This window comes from Phyllopteryx taeniolatus, chromosome 1, assembly GCF_024500385.1.
Source record: "Phyllopteryx taeniolatus isolate TA_2022b chromosome 1, UOR_Ptae_1.2, whole genome shotgun sequence".
Lineage (NCBI taxonomy): Eukaryota > Metazoa > Chordata > Actinopteri > Syngnathiformes > Syngnathidae > Phyllopteryx > Phyllopteryx taeniolatus.
In genome coordinates this window covers 35,579,118-35,591,656 of record NC_084502.1, presented here as the reverse complement: position 1 = coordinate 35,591,656, position 12,539 = coordinate 35,579,118, and the positions used below count along the sequence as shown (strand labels likewise).

The window sequence follows — 12,539 nt, the reverse complement described above, 5'->3', positions numbered from 1 at the left end:
GGAATTCAGATCAAATATTTACACTCCTACCATCCTACTATTATGTGAATTGTTTCATTATCTATTTAACAATTCAAATATTACATCACTACAGCAATGAAACTTTGAAGATTGTGAAGTGTGTTTGTCAGCTTTCACATGTTCCACATTGAGATTTTTTAGATTTCAAAATAAAGCGAGTGTAGCACATATACCTACATAGGTAGTATAATGATACAGACCTGAGATAAGCGTAGGGACATGGTCTCTAGCTGAATGTGGCCTTGAATCCGTGGGGTGTGTCGGAACCTCAGAGGCTCCTTGGAGGCATTTCTTCTAAGCAATACGGAGGCGCACACTGGTTCAAAGATATATTGGTGTTCCCTCGTCTTCATACATTGGGTCATTGCTTCCTGCAAATTCCCAAAACAGAAAAAAAGTAAAAACTGTGTATTCTAAAAGTAGGGACATTCCAAATTAGCATTAAAAACAACCTATAAATGCAAGGTCTTACATCAGTGGATGTCAAACTTTTTACAAGTACCATCTAAAATAATACCTAGCTCTCCATAATCATGACCAACATTAAAATACCATAGCATAGTAGTGTGAAACAAAACAGAGGTTCTATTCCTAAAAGTATAGTTAGTGTTATTGTAAACCATTGTAACATTATGCACAAATGGAACATTGACACTGTGCTTAAATACAGGAAGAAAATGAACTGAAATAATGATTCAATTAAATTTATTATAAGTTATATATATAATAAAAGTTAAAAAACAAATCACTCTTAAAGATTAAATACAAATGTATTGTACTTAATTATAAGTTAAAGACCCACAAGAGGCCAAAAGCATTTCTTGTAAATTTGACACACCACAGAAGAGTGTTTAAAAAAAAATTTCAATGGACTGAGATCAGGACTCATTGCTGCCCATTTTAAAACTGTCTATTTTTTCCCTTTTCAACCATTCCTGTGTGCTTTTGGATGTGTGCTTTGGGTCTTTGTCTTGCTGGAGGACCCATGATCTTCACCTCAATCCAAGTTTTCTTACACTGGGTAAGACATTTCACTCTAAAATCTTTTCATAATTTTATTATTTCATGATACCTGTGATACAGTCAAGGCCGCCAGTACCAGATGCAGAAAAGCAGCCCTGCAGCATTATGGATCTTCCACCATGATTGACTGCTGCCAGGGTGTACTTTTCCTTAAAGGCTTCATTGCGCCATCTGTAAACATACTGGTTCTGTGCATTGCTAAAAAGCTCCATTTTTGTTTCATCTGTCCATAAAATATTGTTTATCATTTGCTCTTTTGTATCAAACAAGTTCTCTTTAAAAAATGTTGTTTCACTTGATTCACTTTCTTCAGGAGATATTCCACATTTAGTACTTAAACTTCATGGGTGCCAATAATGGTGATCACAACTGTGTGTGCGCGCGTGTGTGTGTATATATGAATGTGTGTGTGCGTGTATGTAGAAATATATTCCTTTTTAATTTGACAGAGCCATTATAGGAAGAGACTGGGCTGTGTCCGAAATCGCTCACTCACTGACTCACTATTCACTACTTCCCATGCAGGGTTGCACTGTATAGTGGACTATATAGTGAGCTCATTCATAACAGCTTTCGGACACTACACGGCGCTCTGCTTTTATTTTGCCGCACCATTCAGAAATTTGGGCGGATATGCAACCAAATTAGTCACACTCTAAGTCCTGTCTCGTTCCCCCCCAAAAAATAAATAAATAAATAAAATAAATTACCAAAAAAAATAATAATAATCATACAACGGATTTCCAGCACCACGCCAGAGTACTAAGCCATGCGTCCGAAGATGCAGATTGATCGTACTTTATGCATCCCTGCACATTTTTGTGCATCTGAGATGCAGGACGCACATCAAATGAGATCCCTGGGTGTGAAATGTTCCAAGAAATCATTTATTTTCGGAGCAGATGCAGAAATTGGATTTATTATTTTTTTCAACTTTGAAACTGCTTTTTCTTTTTCCTGCATGGTTAGATAAAGAATTAGGCTATAGACGTATACTGATCTGAGAATACCAAACAGATACAAAACCGCTAAACATATAATTTTTTTTTATCTCTGGCATGGTGCCATCCAAAGCCAACAGCTGACAACTTTAACGCACTGTTATACCAACACCTCTGATGACAGGGTTGAGGATTCATATGACATGAGCGCAGGATACACAAAATGTGTTTTAACTAATACAATCTAACCTGGATCTGATTAACAGGAAGTTTTGCCAGCATTTCACATTCTGTATCCCAGTAGACTCTAAAATCTTCAATCTCCAGCTGCTTCTGTCGAAATGGATTCAAAGTCTACAAAAAAGAGAAAATACATATTATATTTCTAAACGCTCTTTTCAAAATGTGGACACATAGCCTTTTGTAAAGTAAACCAGTCAGTTCAGTAGATAAACTGCAGACCAGACAACCTGAGCATTTTACAATCAACATGATGCTCCTCAACAAAGCCTAGCACCAAGCATCATCATGCAAGTTTCAAATATGTATGTAAGTGTGCATGACTATAGTAAGCACAAACAGAAACAGTTCAGTTTGATCTAGCAGTCCATATACTTTCCCATAGTGCAGACTAGGGACGGGAATAAATCAAGATACAAAAGTACATTAACACATCACGATACAGTGATAATGTAACTATTAATATATTGGAAGAAATCTATCTACAATACTAGTGTATATATGTATGTGAAGAAGAGAACATGTATAGAAACAGTGTCCTTACACGTTAATCTTGTAAAAAGTTAAAAAAATAATAATAATAAAAAATTTAATATAAAATTACAATATTCACTCAATATTTTTATCATAAAATTTTGTCAGACGAAAAGATGAATTCACAATTTGTTCTAGGAACAAGTACATTAAAATGATGTACAGGGGGGAGAACATACATCAATATATAAAAGTAAGAAAATTTTCATGAAGTGCAGTATTGTACATAACTAGCTTTTATCAGCAATAATATTGATTTTTAATGCTGATATATCCATACACTATACATCGTCTTTAAAGTAATCTTTTTTATGGGTTTGAGAAATGAGCGCCCAAGTCAGATTTTTCAGCCAATTATTGAACAACAGGAGAACAGTAAAGCCCATTCACGCAGGAGCTGCAGTCGGCAACTGCTCACGCCCAGACACTCACACGCCACCCCACCAGGCTCCACCTCTTGAAGACACATGCATATACACTGATATTACAATAGAAAAATCCATCCATCCATTTTCTGAGCCGCTTCTCCTCACTAGGGTCGCGGGCGTGCTGGAGCCTATCCCAGCTGTCATCGGGCAGGAGGCGGGGTACACCCTGAACTGGTTGCCAGCCAATCGCAGGGCACATAGGAACAAACAACCATTCGCACTCACAGTCATGCCTACGGGCAATTTAGAGTCTCCAATTCATGCATGTTTTTGGGATGTGGGAGGAAACCGGAGTACCCGGAGAAAACCCACGCAGGCACGGGGAGAACATGCAAACTCCACACAGGCGGACCCAGGTCCTCAGAACTGTGAGGCTGACGCTCTAACCAGTCGGCTACCGTGCCGCCCAATAGAAAAATGATGCTTGTAATTTGTTTTTTGTGTGCTCAAATACGTTTACAATGTGGTTAAAGGCCCTGGAAAGTGAATATATGTCTTACATATATGTCTTCCATTAGAATGAATAAAAATTAAAAAAAAGTAAGTACCGTAATTTTTCGTGTATAATGCACATTTTCCCCGCCATAAAATTGTCAAAAGCCAATAGTGCACATTATACATGGGTATAGGGGGAAATGAAAAAAAACTTTCACATTTTATAGATGTATGCCATCTCAAGCAAACTCATTTTTGTCTCGGGCCGCATTGTAGTTATGATTTCCCTCAGAGGGCGGTTAGAACAGTGAAACCATATAAATGTTTAATCACCAAATCATATTACTACCATTACACAAATAATTGAGGGATAACTAGTTTTGAAATCAGAAGACAAGGATAATAGTTTGTTCAAGTATTGCTGAAGTTACTGTAGAAGAAGGGTTTGGTAACAGAAAAATGCAATTATCTCAATATTATTGTTTATTATTATGACAATTTGGAATTTCAGTACAGATTTTAGCAAAAATCACTGAAGTTGACGAGCATGATTTGCTTTCGCGGGCCTTGAGTTTGACACATGATCTAGAGGTTATGAAAAAGCTTTACACTTTCATTCCAATATGCCACCGCCACCTAGAGGTTTGAGAAAGGTGTACGCTTTCTTTCTAATATGCCACCGCCACCCATAGGTTATGAAAAAGGTGTAGCCCACACTTTCATTCCAATATGACAGTGGTACGTATGACTGCATATATGTACAGTTGTGCACATAAATTTACATACCCTGGCAGAATTTGTGAAATATTGTTTTGTTTTGGAAAATATGACTGAACAACAACCATCATTAATTTTTTTATGGTTATGTTTTGTTTACAGATAATGCTTTTCGGAAATGCTTGACATCTTAATTTTAATCCGATTAAAATAAAATTAAATGTGTTTCGCCTGGCCCTTCATGTTTTCTTTAAAGTATTGTACCCATCTTATAAATTCTGCCTGGGTAATAAAACATGAGCACAACTGTGTGTTTTCTCATTTACTAAATAAAAGTAGGGCTGTGAATTTCAAAATAAGAGCAAGTAAATAAAAAGAAAGTATCACGTGTTCAAATAAAGTGCTTCACTTCAGAATAATATGAAAAAACTAACAAAATACAGATAATATTTCATGTTTCATATGGGTAGAAGCAAAATCATGCATTGTCCATCCATCCATCCATTTTCTGAGCCGCTTCTCCTCACTAGGGTTGCGGGCGTGCTGGAGCCTATCCCAGCTGTCATCGGGCAGGAGGCGGGGTACACCCTTGACTGGTTGCCAACCAATCGCAGCGCACATACAAACAACCATTCGCACTCACAGTCACACCTAAGGGCAATTCAGAGTCACCAATTAATGCATGTTTTTGGGATGTGGGAGGAAACCGGAGTGCCCGGAGAAAACCCACGCAGGCACGAGGAGAACATGCAAACTCCACACAGGCGGGGCCGGGGATTGAACCCGGGTCCACAGCACTGTGAGGCTGACGCTCTAACCAGTCGATCACCGTGCCGCCTCATGGATTGTAAAAATGCATTATACATACACTGAACAAAAATATAAACGCAACACTTTTACACAAAAGGCCATTTCCCTCAAATATTGTTCATAAATCTGTCAATCTGTTAGTGAGCATTTCTTCTTTGTCGAGATAATCCATCCCACCTCACAGGTGTGGCATATCAAGATGCTGATTAGACAGCAATATTTGCTAAATGAGTTTGGCAAATGGATGTAATATAACAAAGAGTGAAAATTTTAAGGGGGTCTGAATACTTTCATTACCCACAGTAAAACAAAGTATTGAGATGAACTTTTATTATTGACCAAATACTTATTTTCGACCATAATTTGCTAATAAATTCTTTAAAAATCAGACTGTGATTTTCTGGATTTTTTTTCTCATTTTCTCTCTCTCAATAGGTGAGGTACACTTGTGCTCATAAGTTTAAATACCTTAGCAGAATTTATTATTTCTTGGCCATTTTTCAGAGAATATGAATGAAAAACCTCTCTTTCACTCATGGTTAGTGCTTGGGTGAAGCCATTTATTATCGAACAACTGTGTTTACTCTTTTTAAATCATAATGACAACAGAAACAACATAAATGACCCTGATCAAAAGTTTACATACCCCAGTTTTTAATAGCATGTATTGCCACCTTTAATATTAATGACAGCTTGGAGTCTTTTGTGGTAGTTGTGGATGAGGCTCTTCATTTTCTCTGATGGTAAAGCTGCCCATTCTTCTTGGCAAAAGGCGTCCAGTTCATGTAAATTCTTGGGCTGTCTTGCATGAACTGCACGCTTGAGATCTCGCCAGAGTGGCTCAACGATATTGAGGTCAGGAGACTGAGATGTTCACTCCACTTTATTCTGCTGTAGCCAATGACAGGTCGACTTGGCTTTGTGTTTTGGATCATTATCATGTTGGAATATCCAAGTACGTCCCATGCGCAGCTTCCGGGCTGATGAGTGCAATTTTTCCTCTAGTATTTTTTTGATAACATGCTGCATTCATCTTGCCATCAATTTTGACCAAGCTTCCTGTGCCTTTGTACTCACACATCCCCAAAACATTAGCGATCCACCTCCATGTTTCACAGTAGGAATGGTGTGCCTTTCATTATAGGCCTTGTTGACTTATCCCCAAATGTAACGTTTATGGTTGTGGCCAAAAAGTTTAATTTTGCTCTCATCACTCCAAATGATTTTGTTCCAGACGTTTTGAGGCTCGTCTCTGTGCTGCTTGGAATACTGCAAGCGTGATTGTTTTCGTGGCATTGGTGTTTTGTTTGTTCTGGCGACTCGACCATGTAGCCCATTTTTCTTCCAAGTGCCTACTTAATGTGAATCTTGAAACATCCACACCAATAACAGCCTTCAATAAGAGACGTGCAGGTTCCGTGAAGGCGCTAGCTTGTCAGTGGTAGCTGTCTTCACAGTTTCCATTAGCAACACGTAGCAACAAAAACAGCTAGGACGTAAAAGTTAGCTTCACGGCAAAATGAGCGAGCAGTCGATACGACGGCGCTGACTGACGATGTCACTTCTAGGCGACACACAGTATGTGAACTCAAATTCCCAAAGTGTTCAACCTTTCTTCCGTATCCAATCTGTATCTATTTATCCGAAACACATTTTAAATCAACGCCGAAAGCTCATGTATGAACTTGACAAAGACAAATATGAAGGATTTTTGCTATCATTATAGTTTTGCAAATGTAAAATGTCATTTTACTTGTGTTTTTTTTTTATCTTGTTTTTTATTTAGTTTCCGAAAATGTTTTTTCGATTTTAGTTTTAGATATTTCGTTTTGTTTTTTCTTTTACTATAATAACCTTGGTACACGCTTGCGTGTGTCAGCTGTCAGTGTTCACCATTTTACATTATGCATGTTCATGATATTTTGGCAGTTTTATTTCGATGGAAAAAGACTTTCGGTCCGAAACCAAAAATGAACTTTTGGGCTATTTTTGGGCGGAACATTTCAGCGGCCAAAATTTCGGTGTATCACAGGAATAACTGGGTATTCCTAACACATCCCAAAAACATGCATGTCAGACTCTAAATGTCCGTAGGTGTGAATGTGAGTGTGAATGCTTGTTTGCAATTGACTGGCAACCAGTCCAGTGTGTCTCTTGCCCAAGAGTCAGCTAGGATAGGTATGCTCCAGCTCGCCCATGAAACGAATGAGGACAAGCAGTGTAGAAAAAGTAATGACGCATAGATGGAGAGCAAGCTTTAAAGCAGTGATTCTCAACTGGTGGGACGGGTCCCAAAAGTGGATCGATGACCCATTTTGGATGGATCACAGACAGCTAGTAAAAAAAAAAAGTATTCCTATCCGATTTTTTTCCGGGACAGTACAGAGGCGTACTAAGTTCCCACATGGAACATAGTAGGAAAGCAAGCAGAAATATGACTTCCTTGTTCTCTCTGCTACAAGTTTACTCTCTAAACAAATACAGTGCAACTCAGCCTTTGGCTGGCAGACGTCATGGCACACAAAATGCCTTTGGCGGTGCATCAAACTCATTTGAAATGGCATTTAAAAACACAATATTAAAAACACATTTATTGTTCTTAACCTCTATGAAAGTGGATCGTGACTTTGCAACAATAGGAAAATGCGGTTGAGAACCACAGCTTCAGAGTCAAACACTACTTGCCGTATCTTTGGAGGGATTCTGAGCAGAAATATTGTTGACGCATACTCCAAAGGAGAAGGGCTTCTCTGGATTGCAGGTGTCATCTTCAAATCTCAGGTGCACATCTTGGATGTTCAACTAAACAAATTAACCAGAAAATCAGGGTGTCATCCTACGTTTAAATATTGTTCACAATCTTTAGTTCAGCATTCAGCACTATCATCTCAGTAGTTAATTTAGAACCTGGAAAAACTGTATTTGACTTCAGGACTGGATTACACCCAGCACCATTGCATTCTATGTGGGTACACCTCAGGAATGTGTGCTCTATCTCCTGCTTTTGACTCAAGAGTGACTAGACTCCAATCTCAGTTAGTTTAGGTAACACAATTTTGGAAGGTCTAAATAACAAATACCTAAGTGTTCAAACTGACCATGAGGTGAAAAAAAATGACACTTTTCTCAAACATGGTGAAGAAAAGGAGAATTTGATGGGAGTCCAAAGATCACATTGCAAGGCCCAGTACAGATTAGGGCTGCCGAATATTGGAAAAAAATGACATTGCGATTTTTTTTAAACCTGCAATGACTACTACGATGTGAAATAATACACAACCATTCTTAAGAAAGTTCACTTTCTATGCGAACTTGCTCAAAGTTCAGTTCATTGTTCCAAAAATTAACTAGTTCAGTTAATCAAAATTTTGAAAGTTCACTGGTCCAAAAACAAACGAGTTTGTAGTTCTTTTTCCCGCCCCAATATGCTGCTGACGGGCAGGATTACCCTCAAAATACTGGCATTTCATTTCCGCATTGTTGCCACCCATTCAGCCCACACTGGTAGCCAGCTGCAGCTTTCACCCTACAATCTCAAAAACATGAGGAAAAACGTGTTGCTTGAATGGTCTTTTTTAACATGAGGAATTAAAACAAAAACGGGACTTTTGCCCTAATTTGCAAACAAAAACATGCAACACAGTATGACAGGAACGATGGTGAAAGGACATTGATAACGTTGCATTCTCTGGCTGGCTAACTATTAACAAAATAATAATCAGAATCATCTTTATTTGCCAAGTATGTCAAAAAACACAAGGAATTTGTCTCCGGTAGTTGGAGCCGCTCTAGTACAACAACAGACATAAAGACATTGAGAAAAACAGTCACTGAGCAATAAAGGGTTCCTAGTTATCTGGTAATGCCGGTCTAAATTATTATTATTATTATTATTTTTTTTGATAATTGTGCAAAAAGATGCAGAGTCCTCTACCACATAGAGCAGTTTGAATGACTAATATAGCAATAGTCCAGTGCAACGACCAATCCGAGAGGATTTTGCACGCTCTTGTCTTAGTTCTGGCAGCGTGCAAGTCCTCAAGGGTGGGTAGGGGGGTACCGACAATCTTATCAGCAGTTTTGATTGTCTGTTGCAGTCGGAGTTTGTCCTTTTTTGTAGCAGCACCAAACCAGACAGTGATGGAAGAACACAGGACTGATTCGATGACCGCTGTGTAGAACTGCCTCAGCAGCTCCGGTGGCAGGCCCTGCTTTCTCAGAAGCCGCAGGAAGTACATCCTCTGCTGGGCCTTTTTGAGGACGGAGTTGATGTTGATAGCCCACTTCAGGTCCTGAGAGACTGTAATTCCCAGGAACTTGAAGGTCTCGACGGTTGACACAAGGCAGCTGGACAGTGTGAGGGGCAGCTGTGGCGAAGGATGCCTCCTGAAGTCCAAGATCATCTCTACAGTCTTGAGCGTGTTCAGCTACAAGTTGTATCGGCCGCACCACAGCTCCAGCCGCTCCACTTCCTGTCGATATGCAGACTCACTGTCTTTGATGAGGCCGGTGACAGTGGTGTCATCTGCAACCTGCAGGAGTTTGACAGCCAGGTGTGTTGAGGTGCAGTCGTTCGTGTAGAGAGAGAAGAGCAGCGGAGAGAGGACACAACCTTGGGGTGCCCCAGTGCTGAGGTGGGCTCCCCCAGCCTCACCTGCTGTGTCCTGCCTGTCAGAAAGCTGTAAATCCACTGGCAGATGGCAGGCGAGACGCTGAGTTGGAGAAGCTTGGAGGAAAGGAATCCAGGGATGATGATGTTGAACGCTGAGCTGAAGTCCACGAACAGGATCCTCGCATAGGTCCCTGCAATGTCACGGTCTTCTAGGATGAAGTGCAGTCTCATGTTGACTGCATCATCCACAGACCTGTTAGCTCGGTAGGCAAACTGCAGGGGGTCCAGCAGGGGACCTGTGACGCTCTTGAGGTGGTCCAGCACGAGACGGTCAAAGGACTTCATGACCACAGATGTCAAGGCGACTGGCCTGTAGTCATTTAGACCCAGGATTGTAGGTTTCTTGGGGACTAGAATGATGGTGGAGCGTTTGAAACAGGATGGTACTTCGCACACTTCCAGAGCTCTATTGAAGATCTGTGTGAAGACTGGAGTGAGTTGGTCCGCGCAGACTTTGAGGCAGGATGGGGACACATGGTCTGGGCCTGCTGCTTTGTTAATATTTGGTTGTTTGAAGATGCATCTCACATCCTGTTCGTGGATGGTTAACGCAGAAGTCAGAGGTGTGATTGTGGTTGGTCGGTGGTGTGGCTGGGTGGGTGTGGGGTGTGAAAGGGTCCTTTTCAAATCTGCAGTAGAAGGTATTCAAGTCGTTGGCTCGTGTGCAATTGTTCTCAGCTTTGGGGGATCGTCGCTTGTAATTGGTCAGCGATTGGAATGCATGCCAGACTGATTTAGAGTCGTTAGCGCTAAACTGTTTTTGCAACTTTGCTGCATAGTTTCTCTTTGCAATGTTAATTTCTTTAGTCAGCTGGTTTCTTGCTTGATTATACAGGGCCCTGTCCCCGCTCTGATATGCGCCTTCCTTAGCTTGGCAAAGTTGCTTAAGTTTGGCAGTGAACCACGGCTTGTTGTTATTGAATGTGCGAAATGACTTTGTTGGTACACACACATCTTCACAGAAACTAATATAGGATGTGACAGTGTCCGTATATTCATCCAGGCTGCCAGCTGAATTTTCAAAGACACTCCAGTCTGTGCAGCCTAAACAGCTTTGAAGTTCTATCTTCATTGGTCCACTTTTTCACGGTTTTCACTGTAGGCTTCACGCATTTAAGTTCTTGCCTGTATGTCGGTATTAAGTGAATTAAGCAGTGATCTGACGAGCCCAGTGCTGCATAAGGTTTGGCACGGATGTGTTATTTAGCGTAGTATAGCAGTGGTCTAAAATTTTCTTTTCCCTGGTAGGACAGTCGATGTGCTGCTTGTATTTAGGGAGTTCATGGTTCAGTTTAGCTTTGTTAAAGTCCCCGAGAATAATGAGGGGTGAGTCCGGGTGTTTTTTTCAATTTCGTTTACTTGTGCTGCGTTCGTATTAGCTTGAGGCGGAATGTAAACACCGGCAAGAATGAAGTATGCGAACTCACGAGGCGAGTAGAATGGCTTACAGTTCAAAAACAGCGACTCTAACTAAACTGCGGGCTGCAGTGTGTGCTGAGCTCCATGACATCCGTACACCATTTTTCGTTGATATAGAAGCATATCCCGCCGCATTTTGTTTTCCCCGATGATTCCATGTCGCGGTCAGCCCGGTGAAGATGGAAGTCGGGAAGAATGACAGCGCCATCAGGTACACCCTCACAAAGCCAAGTCTCCGTAAAGCACATGGCGGCGGACTGTCCAAAGTCTTTACTGGTCTTTATCAGAAGATGAAGCTCGTCCATTTTGTTGGGTAGGGAGCGTAGATTCGCGAGGTGGATCGACGGAAACGCCAATCTGTATCCTCTCTTCCGAAGCTTCACTTGGATGCCGGCTCGCTTCCCTCTGTGGCGTCGCCTTCGACCCCATGCGCCAAAGACCGCGGTCGCTGCGCCGGTGAGTAACTCACGGGAAAAAATGAGCGGATTTGCGAAAGTTGGTGAAAGAAAGTCCGGAGTAGCCTCCATGATGGTTAGCAAGTCTCCTCTTGTGTAAGTGAGTTGTGTAATGTCTCCAAAGACGAACGTAAAACACAAAAACAAAAACAATACTACAGAGCGCGTAACCGAGGCATCCACACGGGTAGGTGCCATCATAATAATCTATTCTTATATTAAAAAACAAAATAAATTCCACGTCACAGTGTGATCGTACAGCATTTTAACTAAAGCATTAAAATAATAATATTCCGAGTAATCAATTTTTTCAATTATGCAGTGTCCCTGAACGCACCTCGCGCACTCACGCAGCTGCCCGTGCCTGCCTACAGTAGTTTCATTCTGAAGAGTGAAATAGGAAATGCAGCAAGTATACATTCTTTCCTGTGTCCTCATTCATAGATATAGAACAAGGAGATAAGTATACAACACTCTGGCTGCTCCATTTGTTGTTTGAAGCATTATAATTTACCGTAACATGCAAGGTGCTAATCTTATTAGTATGTCCAAAAAGGTCCCTCTGCTGGTCACTTTTAATATTACAATTGATTCACTGTATATGACAGTACACCACGATCGAAGCAGACCCTGCGATGTGACTATTGCTCACAGATACATAGCGATGACGATATTCAAACAAAATCTAGTACAGACCCTCTTGTGGAGGGGATGAACAGCGCCACCATAAAATGTAAAATGAACAAAGAAATGCACCGCCACTTGTGTATAATTTCTATTGAGGCACCATTAAAAACAGCTAGAACAGTAAGTATTAGAAGTAGTCGTAGTAGTAGTAGTAAGA

General features: G+C 40.7%; 1 protein-coding gene across 7 annotated transcripts in view; it reads right to left on the bottom strand.

Moving 5' to 3' along the window:
* The window catches only part of vps13d (vacuolar protein sorting 13 homolog D), a 120,638-nt gene that overhangs the window by 96,996 nt on the left and 11,103 nt on the right, over positions 1-12,539 (bottom strand). For all 7 annotated transcript variants that reach the window (XM_061791836.1, XM_061791870.1, XM_061791827.1 and 4 more), the window contains exons 7-9: positions 7,835-7,951; positions 2,235-2,339; positions 222-392 (exon numbers count right to left, since the gene is read on the bottom strand). In XM_061791836.1, the coding sequence (XP_061647820.1) occupies positions 222-392; positions 2,235-2,339; positions 7,835-7,951 (393 nt within the window). The remainder of the gene's footprint in view (positions 1-221; positions 393-2,234; positions 2,340-7,834; positions 7,952-12,539) is intronic.